The 18,209-nt window shown below is 37.9% G+C and overlaps 1 protein-coding gene across 1 annotated transcript; it reads left to right on the plus strand.

Moving 5' to 3' along the window:
* Window positions 1-14,746: 14,746 nt before the first annotated feature.
* Window positions 14,747-18,209, plus strand: LOC103452551 (methionine gamma-lyase-like). The gene is made up of 2 exons (XM_008392048.4): window positions 14,747-15,906; window positions 17,482-18,209. The coding sequence occupies exons 1-2, from the start codon at window positions 15,111-15,113 to the stop codon at window positions 18,057-18,059; spliced, it is 1,374 nt and encodes a 457-aa protein (XP_008390270.1). The 5' UTR covers window positions 14,747-15,110; the 3' UTR covers window positions 18,060-18,209.

Below are 18,209 nucleotides of genomic sequence, written 5' to 3' on the forward strand. Positions count from 1 at the left end.
GATTTCTGGCGAAGTAGAAAGCACATGAATCGTACTGTTCAATCACCCACTTCCCACACGCAACAGTAGCTCATGGGTACCACAGATAACTTTGCCAAAGTTCTCTGACAAAGTTGAGACATGTGAAGCTTGCAGCTCCCACTACATCGCTCTGACCAAGAAGGGTAAAAGAATAGCAAAGAAACAACACTAACAAAGTTTAGACACATAAATTTTGAAGGTCTAGCTACCATATTATTACCCACAAGGGTAAAGGAACAGTATCACTACTGGATAATTGGAAAGTCCCGGTGTGTCAACCTTTGTGCTTCGTGGCAAGGTAGACTAGCAAACATGCCCAACCTTTACTCACATTCGAGAAAACACTCCCAACAAGATTGCTTGCTCCAAAATCGAAGAGGCACCGCCTTCCGAATCTCGAGAGCCAGAATCCCAACATGATTACTTTCTAAAAAATCGAAGAGACACCGCTCTCCGAATCTCGAGAGCCAGACCCCCAGCAGGATTGCTTTCTCAAAAATCGAAGAGGCATCGTTATCCGAATCTCGAGAGCCAGATCCCCGACAGGATTGCTTGTTCGAAAACCGAAGAGGCACCACTTTCCCAACTTCAAGAGCTGGATCTCCTTGGATAAAGCTTGTCCGTAATCTTCACACGCAACATCAGCTTTCCAGATACCACAGACCACTTTTTCAAAGTGCTCTGACAGAGTTAAAACATGTGAAGCTGGCAGCTCCCACTACCGTGCTATGACCAAGCAGGGTAAAGGAATAGCATTATTACTTGATGTTAGGGAGACTCCTATATATGTCGACCTCTATCCCCAACGGACAGGCAGACCTGGAAAAATGCTCAACCCTTCATCTTATCTGAGAGGGCACTCTCAACGAAGCCTTTCGAAATATTCAGCTTTCTTTCCCCCCGATAATACCTCTGTAAACAAGCTATACTAGAGCAAGAATATCTCATATCATCAGGGTTAAAAGCAAGAGTATCCCATATCATGCTTTTTCCCTGTCTTTTCCTTTGGCCTTGTTCTTACCTGCAAGACAAGGAGAAAGAGAGCAATCAGTCAGCACTTGGAATCAAGCTTCCGGCCAGGAATTGACTGCCTGGAACCCCTTACCTGATTACTTACCTGGCATTGCTCTTGAGTACTCATCTTCAACATCTTATGCTTCCAGGGAAGATACCGCATCTACTTGAGGAACAGATATGACAAGTGAGAAGGATACAAGGAAGCATGTGGAGACAAGCGTAACAGCACACGTGCCGATACATCCACTACTCTGTCAAAAGAAAAAGTATCCCATATCAGCAGGGTCGAACGTACTCTAGATTTGATGGACTTGTTTTGACCCTCAAATTCTTCAGTCGGCCTTATACTCTGGAGGAAACCAGAAAACCCTCCAGCCCAGTTCAAGAATAAGCCTGTGGAAAGTTACTTCTTCAAAAGCAAAAGTATCCCATATCATCTCTTCTCATTTTTCTTCTCTTTATCCTTCATGTTGCCTGCAAGATAGGGAGAATGTGAACAATCAGCCGGAGCTCTGATTGCTTACCTTGTCTGTCATCTCTTTCAGCAGATCCCCTAGCTCGGCGAGTTGGGGGACTCCTACTACATGGTTTGTATCGCGCTTGACCAAGCCGGAAACTACAAGTAAGCTTCAAGTGAAATTGATACATTACCTTGTGCATCTCCACCAGTTACAAATACCACCCCTGGATGGAGGAAGAGTACTTCCAGAGAAGATGCCACATCTACCTATGAGACAGATAAGGCAAGTCAAGACGATACCACACTCCGGTACTTAGAAGTTTCGTGGTTACGAGATCATTCTCCCACAATATTTCCTAATGTCATTTGTACTAAATCATTCACTTGTACTCACTAAAGGAGAGCTTGAACCTATGTACTTGTGTAAACCCTTCACAATTAATGAGAACTCCTCTATTCCGTGGACGTAGCCAATCTGGGTGAACCACGTACATCTTGTGTTTGCTTTCCTATCTCTATCCATTTATATACTTATCCACACTAATGACCGGAGCAATCTAGCAAAGATCACAAAAAGTGACCGTTTTCGCTACCTAGGATCTATCTTGCAAGAGAACGGAGAATTAGATGGAGATCTCAACCATAGAATACAAGCTGGATGGATGAAGTGTAAGAGTGCATCCGGCGTGTTGTGTGACCGTCGTAGGCCACTGAAGCTCAAGGGAAAATTTTATAGGACGGCAATAAGGCCAGCGATGTTGTATGGCACAGAATGTTGGGTGGTGAAGCATCGACACGTACACAAAATGGGTGTAGCGGAGATGAGGATGCTTCGTGGGATGTATGGGCACACGAGAAAGGATAAGATTGGGAATGAGGATATCTGAGGTAAAGTAGGAGTAGCAAAAATTGAAGGAAATATGAGAGAAAATCGGTTCCGGTGGTTTGGACATGTGCAAAGAAGGCCTACTGACGCTCCGGTTCGAAAATGTGACTACGGGACAGAGGTTCAGGGCCGAAGGGGTAGAGGAAGACCTAGGAAAACTTTGGAAGAGACCCTAAGAAAAGACTTGAGTACTTGGATCTAACGGAGGACATGACACAAAACCGAGCGCAATGGCGTTCTAGGATTCATATAGCCGACCCTACTTAGTGGGAAAAGGCTTTGTTGTTGTTGTTGTTGTATAGATTACCAATTGTGTAATAGAGAGTAAAAAGAATGAAAACTTAAAATAAATATACGGTTACCTTACATCGCTCCTCCAACCTATAAGAGAAGAGTCGTGAGCTGGAGCGGTGAAGAAGTTTCTTCTTCGACCTATTGATTGAGTTTGCCTTCACTTTTTTTTGTTGAGTTAATAAAATGTATTAGTTTAGATATTTATAACAAATTAATGAAAAAATTAAAATATTATTTAAAAAAATAAAAATTTTGATTAAATATTATTGAAATATATATTATACTTATGAGGTATTTCTCGTCTTGAAAATGGCCGCAGAGCCATTCCCATTCATCTCGGCGGTCCACCAACTCTATAGGGCACCCAACTGCTAGAGCGACCTCCGGACCGTCATGTATCTCATAATGCTTGTGGATGTCGCTCTTCCATTGGGTGAACCTACTGGCGCAAAGGTCGTTGGTTGCTTGGTTTTGATTGGTATTGAGGTTCGTGAGCTCATAGTGATGTTGCAAAACTCAACAAATAAATAGTGGTTAAAATTTATAATATTTGTATACTTTAATAAAAATTTAGTATTTGAAGTTGAAAATACTTATCGATAATTCATGAAGAACAACTTCCTTGACTTCAGGTGGGATAGCTTTCCATGACTCCCACAGAAGGGGGCAATGATTCTTGATAACCAAGCCAATGTCGCTGGTCAACGCACCGTGTTGCTCTTTTGTTGCAGCCGCACAATGTCGAGGATCCCACGTAATGGTAATCTTCTGGGTCGTGGTGCGAGTGGTCTGTGATGTCTTCAGAAGCCTGCATGGGCCCCTGGTTTTTTGTGAACTACCAAATAAACAAAGTAAACATTAGACGAATTCTATTTTCTACAAAAAATTCGGTAGAACCTCCCTTAAAACTATAACATATCCTAAAACCTGCAAACAATATAACAACAAAAACAACACATCCACCCAACAATTCAAACAATTTATACCAATTGGAGACTTTAAAACAAAATTTACAACTTGTATCAAGTGTTTTCACTTCTAATTGCATGAATTTGCGAAGAAACTACACACATATTCAATTGCACATGTAATTAAGTAAGTTGAGAACAATATCGATGTGAGTATTCTTGTCTCTTTGAAATTTTAACACACCATATTAGTAAAATTTTCACTAATGAGAAAATAAAGGAATAAGAAAGATAACTTTTTAAGAGTGTAACCAAAGAATTTATCAACCAACTTTTTTCTAAAGAAGATTGGGGATCTTCTTTTGTCATCCACCAACAAATTTTAGTATCTTCATTGACAATATTTTGTAACTAATGACTTTTTATGAACTTACCTGAAAAACCAAATAATTTAAAAGTTCGATTTTCAAAACAACCAACAAAACTTTCAAAATTTCGATTATACTATGAGAAAGATGCATTACCTGTTTGGGACCCCTCTCCATGGACAAAGGAAGCTTCACCAAACTGCTCAGCCTCCTTAGAACTCTGGGGTCGTCAATGAGTCCGTCGGATGCTTAGTACAAGATGCGTCACCGAAGAAGTCGATGATGCAGGAGCCGTAGACACCGTTGGACAGAAAGGCGTGACCGGAGGGACATCCGTCGTGCCCATATCAGGTGGGGAGGTGGTTGCAGCACTAACTGCTGGAGAAGGTGTCTGACTGACCCTACTAGTTGCCCGACGGTTTGAAATTAAGTTCGACATCTACAAAAACAATAAATAAAAAAGTTACATTCCATAACTTTGACCTATTAACAACCAGGAAGCTAGAGAGAGCAGATTTCGGCTAAGAAAAGTGGTAGAAATCATGAATACCAGAGATTTACCATCAGACAGAAAATGAGAGATTGACATCTATAGTAAGTTGATAATGATTGGCATTAACTAATTAATCTAGTTTGGATATACTAAAAAAATATCCTAACCTTGAAGCAAAATAAGATATATCTTTAAATTCATCAATACCATTAAAGAAGGAATCAAATTATCAAATTACCCATACGCGCGCAAAACATATATTCATGCATAATAGGAACATCCATAGTATCCCACATGCCTAAATATTAAATGTGAAAACCTATATGTATAACCTATTTACATGCCTTATACAAAACTTACTATGGGCACAAACATTGTATGATAAACATGAAAAAGAAAAGTTAAAAGGACAAAACATGCATATGTAAGGAAACACTACATTCAACCTCAGAAAATGTTCGCCTTGTCGGTCAGTTGAACTGATGAGCTCTTCTAGAACAAGGAAGCATGCAATAAATAAACCTTGTATTGAAAACAGTTTGCATGACAATTCAAAACTTTGGCCCCCAACGATGTAGGGAAGCCTGTCAAACTTTATAAATCAAACAATCATAATCATTATCAAGAGAAATGTTTGAACTTGACGCTATATCATGCACATATATATAAATTCCATATATTTTTACATATTAGACCTACTTTTATATAAAGTAACTAGATTTACCATTAACAAGAGATGGCCAACGGAGCTTTGGTTCGTGTCCTGATTCACATTGACATTTAAATGCTGATATTTCAAACAAGTGATCGCTTAAAAGTACTAGGTTTATTTTCGGTTTGTTCTCTATGTTGTTCTGATAATTTGATTCTTTACAACCTCTGTGCATATTTTCACTTAATTATCATGAGAACAATTCAACATATAGTGGTATCATTACATTCAGAAAACAACACACATTACATTCAGATATTATCTATAGGTGTTTGAAACTGATGCCACGAATTACAATTTTTATAGCTTCTAAGAAAAAGAACTTACTAAGGATACAAGTGACTCATAAGTTGGACGAAAAACTTGTAGCCTTCTATTTCTCTTAGCTTCAATGGAAGATTCATTCACACTGACGTTACTAAATATCTGAATTTCAAGGCTATAAATGGTAGTTTTGTGTATAACAAAGGGAAGGTGTGATTCATAATAATGTCCAAGTTCATTGAGTACTTATTCATGTATCATCTAAATGACATTTATGGAACTACTAATCGATTAATACCATTAGCAAGAGAAAGGTCTGAACTTGATGCTATATCATGTAGATATATATAAACTCCATATATTTTTACATATTAGACCTACTTCCATATAAAGCAACTAGATTTACCCTGCATCCTGCCTAATTCGAAAACCATCACCCAATATTCTTAATTCGAAAACCATAACCCAATATTCTCAATTTGAAAACCCTAACCCAAGATTCCCAATTCGAACCCTAAATACCTAACCGAGGATTCCCAATTCGAACCCTAAATCCCTAAATGTTCTAATTAAAAGAATTCAACAGAAAAAATGAAAAATTGCACAAATAAATAATTGAATTAAGGGAAACTGGGTGCTTACCTAGTAATGTTGCGGCAGAAGTGAGATGGTGTGGTGTAAGAGTGTGGCGGATGAGAGAGGGAGAGTGACAGAGAGACAGGGAAACAAAGAGAGAGGGAGAGAGGGAGAGACTAAGATAGTGAGTGATGAGAGCGAGAGCTGGAGAGAAGAGAGAGAGAAGAGAGTGAGATTTGGACATAATCGAGATAGAGAGAGAGAAGAGAGTGAGATTCGCATGCAGAGAATGAGAGGGAGATAGAGAGAAGAGTGAAGGCGCCAAAATAAAAACGCGCCCAATTTTTGCAAAAAAAGTCAAATTTTTACATGTTTGAGCGACGAGGGTGTTCTAATTTTTGTCTAGCGACTAGTTTTTAAATAAAAAAAACAAATTTTTAAATATTTGCATGACAAACGTTTCCAAAATGTCGTCGCGCATATTTGTAAATTTAATTTATTTTTTGTTTAAATAAATAAATAAATTTTTTTGTTTAATAATTTTTTTACAAATTTTAAAGGAAAATTTTGTTTGTATACAAAATAAATATCATTACATTTACATCACAAGTTTTCATTAATCCTCGTCTGAACTAGAATAAATATCCTCACTTTCGTCAGACTTAGACTCCCATTCCTCCTTGTCTGTAAGCACGTCAACATCGTCGTTTGCGAGCTCGGGTGCATTGTACCGCGGTAGATCCTTGAGGTCAATCATAATGGAGTCGGTCGGTATTTCAATTTCAAGACCTTCGGCTACCTAATACGGTTCTTGTACAATAGTTATATCCTTTAGTGTATATGCACCAAGTTCCGTTGAAGTCTTCAGTTGTTGGTTAGCAACGTCACCATAATCATCATCGTCAACAGGATCTCGGTCAGGAATATCATACAACCCTCTGTGCTTAATCTTCTGAACTACTTTCCATCCCCTCCCGCCCTTAGGGTCATCTATATAGAAAATTTGTTTGGTCATCGTTGCCAAAATATAGGGGTCGTCGTTATACCAACATTTATTAATGTTGACTGATAGCAAACTATTGTCTTACTTAACACCTCCAACCCTACGTGGGTTTGTATCAAACCAACGACACTTAAATAGGATAACTTGATAGTGGTCTTTGTAAAGCAATTGCACAACACTTGTCAATTTTCCATAGAAATCAATGTTTGCAATGTTGCCCGTAATGGGACATCTACCCCACTATTTTGAGTACACAGCTTGCCATCGCGACGTGACCAGTTGCCAAAAACTTGATGCCATTTACATGACAACCAGAGTACAATTTTGCGCTTAGGGGCCCAATAGCCAAGTTGTACAATTCTTTAGTGTAAGCGGGCAAATTCATGTCCTTCAATTTCTTCACCTAAATTAATGATTAAAGGTTAATGTGTTTGTTTACCATTCACAATTGTGCAAATAACCCAAATCACGAACAACTTACATTTTCATGAAACCAACAGGGAAACAATTCACGGTGCTTCTTGGCATATAAATGTGAAGGATGTTCCTGCTTCATCAACTCTTCATGCTCATCTAGGTAGGTAATTGTCTTGTCACAATTGTTAAGTACAAACCAATGTGCTACCTCCATGTCCATTTTGTTAAACGACTCCCTTCTGATTGGTTCACCAAAGGGTCGTGCAATTTGGGCACAAACAAAAAGTTTTTCACTTCTCACACCACCGTCATTATTGCATTGCTATCAATTGGACGTAGTTTCAATGTCTTGTAGGTACATTACACAAAATGTAAGCGACTTAAATGTGACCCATGCCTCCACGATTGATCCTTCAGGCTTTGCCCTATTCCGTACACTATTTTTTAATTCACCGAGTACTCTACATCAATAAACAAAATAATGTGTAAAATTAGTCAAATCGTACATACATCACGAACTAAAGTATTTATGGCGATTAAATACCTTTCTATCAGATACATCCATCGATAGTTGACGGGTCTGGCTAGAAGTGCCTCTTCCGGCAAGTGAATCATGATGTGTATCATGTTTGTGAAGAAAGCTGAAGGAAATATTTGTTCAAACTTGCATAACACTTCAATAATATCGACGTGCAACTGTTTAACATTGGACTTGCGCAAAGTTCTTGCAGTTAATTAAGAAAAATATCTCGCCAACAATATAATCAACTTCACCATATCTTCGAGCAAGAGGTGTCGAATTCCCACGTGGAGAAGATGTTGAAGTATCACATGACAATCATGACTCTTAAGGCCTGAAAATTTACCTCCATCCACGTTTGTGCAACGACCGATGTTTGAAGCATACCCATATGGAAACTGTAAAGAAGATAGAAACTACAAAAACTCTTTCCTCTTATCCGGTTTCACCAAAAATGATGCAAGCTTCTTTCTGGCTATGTCTCTGTCCCTCATCATCCATAAACCTGGCCTAATGCCTATTTTTTTCCAGATCGATCTGAGCTTTTATTGTGTCCTTTGTTTTTCCCTCAATGTCTAGTATAGTTCCAACCAGTGTATCAAACATATTTTTCTTAACATGCATTAAATCGATGTTGTGTCTCAATTTTAATTTGGACCAGTACAGGAGCTCGAACAACCTTGTCTTATGTGTCCAGTTCAGATGTGTGTCTGATCTTGTTTTATTTACGGATTTGCCCAATAGAGCAAAATCCAAATGATTCACTTGAGCCAAAATTTCATCTCTGGACCATCCTCTGGATCTTGGCCGAATCTCTGTACCGTTGAAGAAGGTTGTCTCGTTTTGACGCCACTCATGGTCCCACGGCAACCATCTATGATGCCCTAGGTAACAAACTTTTCCCGGGTGCCAACCATACATTGTGTTCTTTTTGCAACTGGGCATGCGTAATAACCCTTAGTGCTCCACCCAGACATCATAACGTATGCAGGAAAATTGTTTATAGTCCACATCACTGGTGCTCTCAAAGTGAACATCTTCCTGGTAGATTATCGTATGTGAGAACACTGTTTTTCCATAATTCTTTTAGTTCATTAACCAACGGTTGTAAATAAACATCAATAGACATGCCAAGATTTTCGGTTATCAACAATGTCATTATCATATATTCTTTTTCATGCACTTCCAAAGCAGCAAATTATACAGAATTGCAAAGATTGGCCAAGTGTTGTGGTTTTAGTTTAGAACCCAGAACGGATTAAACTTGTCTGTTGCAAGTCCTAATCTAACGTTCTGGGGCTTACATGCAAAATCGGGGTACAGCCGATCAAACTCTTTCCCGGCCTCTCCATTTGTAGGATGCCTCATAACATCGTCATCCATTCGTCTGTCCTTATGCTACCTCATGTCGCTTGCAGTGTGCGTCGACATATACAATCGCTGCAACCTGGGCTTTAATGGGAGATAATGCATAACTTTTTGTGGAATCTTTGTTGTCATATTATGAGAGGTCATTTTAAACCGCGACTCATTACATATAGGGCATTTATCTAACGCTTTACTATCTTTGTAGAACAAAATGCAATTATTTTAACATGCGTGATTTTTTTTATATCCCAATCCATGACCATTCAACACCTTCTTTGAGCTTTTATGATCTTTAGGCAAGCAATTGTCCTTTGGAAGCATCCTCTTGAAAACGCTCAAAGAGTAATCAAAACACTGTTCGTCATACGAAACTTTATTTTGCCATGTATCAACTCAACAATGGCCATAAGCATCGAAAATCCTTCGTAGTAGGGGTATAATTCTTGCTTGACACTTTTTAATAGTTTTGTTGATGCACAAAATCAGTGAGAACTTGGGTACAACAGAAAGTGTTAAGTTTGTGACCTTCGTTAGATTGCTCCGGTCACTAGTATGGATAAGTATGTAAATGGATAGAGATTGGGAAGCAAACACAAGATGTACGTGGTTCACCCAGATTGGCTACGTCCATGGAGTAGAAGAGTTCTCATTAATTGTGAAGGGTTTACAAAAGTACATAGGTTCAAGCTCTCCTTTAGTGAGTACAAGTGAATGATTTATTACAAATGACATTAGGAAATATTGTGAGAGAATGATCTCTATTTATAGAGGAGTGTTTCTAGTTTCATTCTGACATTGACACGTGTCGTGTTGTGATTGGCTTCTGATGTTGACACGTGTCGTGCTATGATTGTCTTCTGATGTCGACATGTGTCGCGCTGTGATTGGCCTCCTGGTTGGAGGGAAACTCTTCTGGGTCCTTGACGGTATAACGTTGACCGGTGCTCAGTAGTTTCGGGATTGGTCAAGTGTGGTACAAACAAGTTTCTCATATTTTTTTTCAAATGCTTCACTATCCATGGTGGAAGGGACGTCATCTTCTACTTCCTCATTCGTATTCAAACTAGTGTTTGGAAAAAATATCATTGATATTGTCCATAATTTCTTCATTTGGGTCCACAACAGATTCAACTGTCCCACTGCTCCGGCAATGTGTGAGGATGAAGCATGTTGTATTTGTTCTCCATGATGATTCCACATAGTATAGGTCTCCATCATTCCATTTTTGACTAAATGGTATTGAATAGTTTCAAAATATTCAATCATTGAGTTGTTACACTTTCTACAAGGACACCAAATTTGAGTTTAACCCCGGTTGTTTGCATTTGCAAAATCAATGAATGGATTTATTCCATCCAAATAATCATTAGCACATCTGTTAGGATTATGTTTCCACTGTTTGTCCATATCACCTACAAACATAAAAAATTTACAAGGGTTACAACTTCAATTATGACATGCCACCTTATGCCTCCAGTATGGGTCCTATCTCATTCAAGAGTGCATAGTTACGTGCCGTAATTTACGGTTCCAACAAGTTAGAGTTCGATTGTGAAAAAATTTCGGTAGCATCTCCCTACAATTTTTCAAGTGCACAATGTAGATACAAAAAACTACGATGCACCCGAAGAATGCAAAAAGATGCTACCAAATTTCCCATGTTCAAACTCTAATGTGTGAACCGCAAAATACAACATGTAACTGTGCATTCTCAAATTGTACAAAACTTTTGGACAATTCAAGAATTAATTAGACCGCAGTCATGTTTTTGCATCCATTCGCAAAATCCAACTAATTCTTAAACAAGAAACTAAGCTCATATGAACATTACAAACTATTTTTTGTACATCCATACAAAAATGTTTGCATACAAATACATAAACTCACAACAATTATAAACTACGTATAAAACAATTTAAATGAATGGAAATTAGATAAGCTAATTAAGAAAATATACCTCTAAGATTAATGGTAGCACAGCTAGAATGGCTGGAAATTCCAACATAAAGGCAGCTGCTACAATTGTTTTGCAGCTTCTGCCTTCCTGCATTCTGGTTAAATTCAGTAAAGTGAAAAGATTTTGCGTGATAAAAGAATCGCCGCGCAAAACATGGTGCTTCCACTTTTGGCGCCATCCAACTACGCTTTGCCGCGTTTTTAGAACACTTTGAGTGACAAACCACATTTCGTCGTGCTTTTTAAAAAAAAGTTTTGCGCGACGAACCATGTTTCGTCGTGCATTACTTTTTTTTTTTTCAGTTCTTTTTTGAAAAAAAAATTGAATTTTTCCATTTAGTCTTCAATTTTTTTCAAACAATATAAATACTTAATAAATCAAGAACTTATTTCATTAAATCATTCGTGCATAATTAAATAATATAAGTATTTATTAACATGCATTAATTTTATTTGAAATAAACATTAAGTACATATTTAATTAATTTGTTCACAATAAAAAACATCTAATTCAGATCTCATTATTAAATAAGCAATGAAATTAAAATAAAAACCATTATTCTACTCCTTCGCTGGTAGTTTTGCCGCACGTTGATTATTAGACTTCCACTCCTGGAAACGAGACTTGAAGATGTTGTCGATAGCCTTCATCAGATTTGCATTACTTTTATCAATGTCTCAATTAGGCTGTCATGCGAAAATTAATAAATTAAAATCTCACTATTATATTAAATTTAACAAACATAATTATTATTTAACTAATAACTTAACACATACAGCTAACTCATCAATCAAGTGCATCTTCAGCTCCTCGAGGATGGCTCTCCAAGACTCCCAATCTACAACACATTTGTCATGCACCAATACTCCAACGTCAGACCAAATGCTAGCGCGCATATCTGACTTCATAACCCCTATTAATTCGTCAGCAGTAATTCTGTAACGGTTCCCACCATAAGTGTGTCAAACCTGTACTGCAGCTCTTTTCTTCTTGTCTAGCAACAAAATATATATTCATACTACTGAAGCTAAATAAAAACTTTATACAAAATGCAAAATTTACAACACAAACCTTTTCCATAACCTTTGCCATCCATTGTATTTGACGAACACGCACCACAGTCGGCCATCGTACCAACAATCAAAGAACAAATTGATTATAATTTGCAAAATAGTAAAGCATTTCCTAAACGAATTGTGAAGAATAAGGAGAGTAGAAGTGCATATTTATAGGAAGGTTAGAGACTTTGTGCGACGAAACCTTTGTCGCGCAAACACTTGCACTAAATACAGTATTGATTCTGTTGATTCACATGCACTGAATGCTCTGACCTAAAAACTGAATGACCTTTGTGCGACGAAGCCTTCGTCGCGCAAGGTTTTACCACCTTACGCGATGAATGGTTCGTCGCGCAAAACATATAGATTCGAAATATGGTGGTAAACTTAACCGTGTTTTTTTTGCGCCCTTTGCGCGACGAAATTGTCATTGCGCAAAGTTTATAGCGATGAAATTACGTAATTCATTGTAATTATGAAGTTTACTTAAATATAGATCGTAATTATGAAGTTTACGTAAACATAGATATTTAGTATCTATATTTACGTAAACTTCATAATTACAAATAAATATTCAATTATAATATTTATTCTAAAAATAATTAATAAATTAAATAAATTGAATTAATCTATTCAATTATTTAAACAATAAAACATGAATTCAAGTCTAATTAAGTCCAAATACATAACCTATAAAAAAACCTTAAAATTAAATATTGACCTTAAGAACATAAATTTAAAACTAATGTTTCGCTGGTCCTCCATTCCGCTCGATGTCATAACGCCACTGCTTGTAACCCCCTTCAATGCCTCCTCCATCAATTTCATCAACTCTTCGTTCTTATCATCAAGAGTATAGTTACACTATTACACATATACGCAAATAATTAATTACAACATATAACAAAAAATTTCATAAAATTAATTATTTTCAACATTTGTCACACTTGCTAATAATTGATCCATCATTGCCTTCTTCACATTCTAGGGCACATATTTCCAAGAACACCACTTAGCAGTAGGACAATTGTTCTGCATTGCTACACCAATCGCATGCGCAAGCTCCACATATTGCCTCATATCATAGGGCTCAGAGGCCTTGCTCTGCTCCCGATTTTTATCCTCCATTCTAGCACGAACAGAATTGTGAAGAATAAGGAGAGCAGAAGCGCATATTTATAGGAAGGTTAGGGACTTTACACAACAAAGCCTTTGTCGTGCAAACATCTGCACTAAATATGGTATTGATTCCTTTTATTCACATGCACTAAATGCTCTGACTAAAAAATTGACTGGACTTTGTGCAACGAATCCTTTGTCGTACAAGTTTTCAGCTAATTCGCATGCGTTGAATGCTCTGACCCAAAAATTGAACGAACTTTGTGCGGCGAAGCCTTTGTCGCGCAAGGTTTTCGCAGGAAAAACTTCGTCGCACATTTTTTTGCGCAAAAAAAAAAAATACTCGTGTTATTTTTACTGACTTTGGGCAACAAGTATCTTTTTTTCATCGTGCATACTCTATTGCACGACAAAGGTGTGCGTCGTGCAAATTAGCATCATTCTTGCACGATGAAGCTATTGATTTTGTTGTGCAAAACACACTTGCGTGACAAATTTTGCTTTGTTGCCCAAACATTTGTCACACAAATGGTTTTTCCTACTAGTGTTTAAACAACAACTATGGTTTTTGTTGATGTGTTTTGTCCTCTACAAGTTAGTATTTTTCAAAGCCACTTTCTATCACGTCATCGGTAGTAAAATTGTTACGTAATAATGTGAAAATTGAACACTATAACAGTTGACTCTTAATAACGTAATTCGTTTTAAAATTTTCATTCCCATACATAGTTTTGAATAACTTCCTCTTCAACGTATGACTAATGAATTTTGGCCTCTCTAATGTTATCATTTCAATTTTGAACGTGTTGTCTTCTCATATTAAAGAAATGCTAAGGAAACTCTTTAAAATGAGACTCTCTATGGACTCTTTGTCATCTCATGTTTTTGGTACAATGATTTATAATGTTGGCACGGAAAATTGACGCTAAATTGTGAGATGATAAAGTCCATAAAGAATCTCCTTAGCTCATGTAGATTAAAAGCTTCAAAGTAATTAAAAGGTGCATTTTTGGTTTAGAGTTAGACTGTTGGGTACGCATAATGAAAGGGGGTTTGAGAACCTTCTCCAAACTTCCATTAGTAATTAGTGTTGTCAATTTCTTCCCCCAAATTTTCTACCCTCTCCATTCACAACGGGGCAATCAAAAGTTAATAATATGCTTTGCCCAAACTGAAGTACCCATTATATAGGGTAAAATTGTGACCCACATATTGGCTGGCTTTACAAAATTAATAACATGGGAACGATACATACTATTGACATGATATGCCCTTTATAGTTGATGACACCTAACACTTTCACCTATTCGTGCTATATATATATGTATGTGTGTGTGTGTGTCTATATATAAACTCAAACTTTCCATACGTCCAATGATTTAAAGGAAGTGCTACTCTATGGGACCAATTAAGGCACGCTACAAGCATGCCACAAATACAACCTTTGTTCTTGAAAATAAATAAAATCAAAATCTGGCCTTGAATAGTAATAACAAATCAATTTCACTGTCTCCTCTTTCTCCCTCTATATAGAGATATAACATCCCCCCAAACCCAAACCCAAAGCACAAACAACTCCTCCTCCCCCCTTGATTTACACACCCCCCCCCCCCCCCCCCCCCCCGCCCCCAATAAACCCAACCCTGAACTCCATTAGCAAAAACCAAACATGGCTGACACCAAATCCCAGGGATTAGTTTTCCCCACCATCAACAGCAAGAAGAGAGCAGAGCACGACGACATAGACAACGAAGACTATGTTGCCGCCAAAAAGTCCATGTTGTTGTCCTCGGCTGCAGCTGCAGCCTGGGAAGACCCAGCCGCGGCATTAGCCAGTGCTCGCCATGAGTTTGGTGAGCACGGTGGTGTCAACATGTCGATTGAGGCCTCCGCCACGTTCACCGTGATGGAGCCCGAGACTCTTCGCAAAATGTTCTCCGGCGAGCTGGGTGCCGACCGCGACTTCTTCATCTACAGCCGCCACTTTAACCCTACCGTGCTCAATCTCAGTCGCCAGATGGCAGCCCTCGAGGGCACAGAGGCCGCCTACTGCACGTCCTCTGGGATGTCAGCCATATCCTCCGTCCTGCTCCAGCTCGTCAGCAGCGGGGAGCACATCGTAGCCTCAAGAACCGTCTACGGAGGGACCCACGCCCTCATGTCCCACTTCTTCCCCAGGGCATGCAACATAACGACGACGTTTGTGGACATCAACGACATGGACATGGTGAGGAATGCTATTGAGGTCGGGAAGACCAAGGTACTCTATTTCGAAGGCATGTCGAACCCAACTCTCACCGTCGCCAACATACCGGAGCTCAGCCGTATCGGCCACGAGAAGGGGGTCACGGTTGTGGTGGACAACACGTTTTCTCCCATGGTTCTCTCTCCGGTGAGGCTTGGTGCTGACGTTGTTGTTCACAGCATTTCCAAGTTTATTAGCGGCGGTGCTGATATTATTGCAGGTAAAAGTAGTAAATATTTTCCTTATAGTTGGCTTGTGAGATTTTCTTTACCTTCTGCGGTTCGAAAATTATTGAATATGACAGTATATCGTCAATTATATGATTGGATTGGTAACGTGCAGTATAACATAAAAAATGTGATCTAAAGATGTTTATAAAAATGAAATCTAATAACGCTCACGAAGAGACTGAGTGTAAGATCATAATTTAGCGATTTTAGGTAAATGCGTGTTAAGTACTTTTAATCTATAGAAAAAAATTTAGGATAAATAATTGGAATGATTCGTTTTTGACATTTAGTTGTAAAATTAATCAGTTTTTTTTTTTTTTTTTAATAACAATGGCATATTAATTAGGCGGTCGATAGTAAATCGATTACATTATAGGTTATATAATAAAAGCATGGGGAGTTCAGACCGAAAAAAAGTATGGGCCGGGAGAGTAATACTTTTAGCGAGGGTGGGGGAGGGACCGGTTTGGATTCATGCGAGGGTGTTACTTTTGTGACTCGTGATTCATGTCTTGTTATATTTAGATAGCAAGACAGGTGTTTCTGTTCGTTTTTGTTAGCTTGTGTTATTTTTAGATACCATACGTTTATGTTTGCTTGTGTTTTTGTTGGACACTGTTTGTTTGGTGTCGTTTTCCATCTGCAACCTTACTTCATGATTAACATGGGTGAGTTGAGGTAGGAATTGTATTCTTCTTACTACAATATCTTATACGATCCTTGATTTGATTTTTCACTGTTATTTTCCATGTTCACTGCAAGATTCCATGTGATGTTCTGTACAAAAATTAAAAGAAAAGGTGAAGCAAAAAATATTAATTCCAATAAAAGAGAACCATAATTTAAGTACTAATGTCATCATCACATAATCTAAGACTAGCATCTTGCCATACGCATTAGCGTGTGGCAATTAACCTTTTTATATTAGATTATGTTTTTTTTTTTTAAGTAACTATTTTATATTTTTATTAAAAAATTATTCAGAAAAAAAATTTAAGCAAAACCATAAAACCATCCACTAACATGGTAGTTTTCTTTTAATTAAAGTTTTAAATTTAAAATTCATTCAAAATTAAAATGTGGTGAATTACTTTAAATTCTTATGGTTCAATTGTAATTTTAGAATTCTTGAAGGACAATTTTTGGTATTGTGAATGTTTCACCTTTTTATCACTCACTTTATATATATAGATGTTATATTCACATTCTATCAATTTTTGTGTATCTAGTCATATTAGTTTAATATTTAATCACTTTTTTTAATGCGTCGTCTATTTTTTGGCTTGAGAATTAAAACTTCTACAATTCTAACTCTTTGACAATTTCAGATCAAGATAAATATGTTTTGATCCTTCATTTCGTCATTTAATATATAAGTTCTTAATGATTTATGTATAAATCTATTATCTGCAAAAAGTGAAGAGATTCCACTAGACCGTCCAACCATTTCCAGCTAACATGATTTCTCATTATTTGTTAAACCCTTTCTTATTTTCTCTTTGGAAAGTAGCTTTTGTGATTAGCAACAAAATACTAAACTTTTTTGTGGCATAAATTTTTTACAGGTGTTGTGTGCGGACCTGCAAGCCTGGTGAACTCAATGATGGATCTACACCAAGGCTCCCTAATGCTCTTGGGTCCCACAATGAATGCCAAGGTGGCATTTGAGCTCTCTGAGAGGATTCCCCACCTAGGGTTGAGAATGAAGGAGCACTGCCATAGGGCAATGGTTTATGCCCAAAGGATGAAGAAGATGGGCTTAAAAGTAATTTACCCGGGGCTCGACGACCACCCGCAGCACGAGCTTCTCAAGGCCATAAGAAACAAAGATTACGGGTACGGAGGGCTTCTGTGTTTGGACATGGGGACTGAGGAAAGAGCCAATAGGCTCATGAATCTCTTGCAGAACTGCACACAGTTTGGGTTCATGGCTGTGAGCCTAGGGTACTATGAAACTCTAATGTCCTGCTCTGGAAGCAGCACAAGCAGTGAGATGAATGATGAGGAGAAGGCTCTGGCTGGGATCTCACCAGGGCTCGTGAGGATGTCGATCGGGTACATTGGGACGTTGGAGCAGAGGTGGAGCCAATTTGAGAAGGCAATTTCTAGAATGCAGGAGTCTGGTTTGTTGAATAAGAAGTGAAAGTAAACATGTGTATTTTTCTGTGTTTTGTGGTGGGTCTATGAATAAGTCAAGTGTCTAAGAGCATATGCTCTGTTGGTTGTTGCTCTTGTATAAAAGATGTCTCCTTTGGCCAGTTTCGGACGATGAATCCTAACTATCCTTTGTGTA

The sequence above is a fragment of the Malus domestica genome, chromosome 14, assembly GCF_042453785.1.
Source record: "Malus domestica chromosome 14, GDT2T_hap1".
NCBI classification, from domain to species: domain Eukaryota; kingdom Viridiplantae; phylum Streptophyta; class Magnoliopsida; order Rosales; family Rosaceae; genus Malus; species Malus domestica.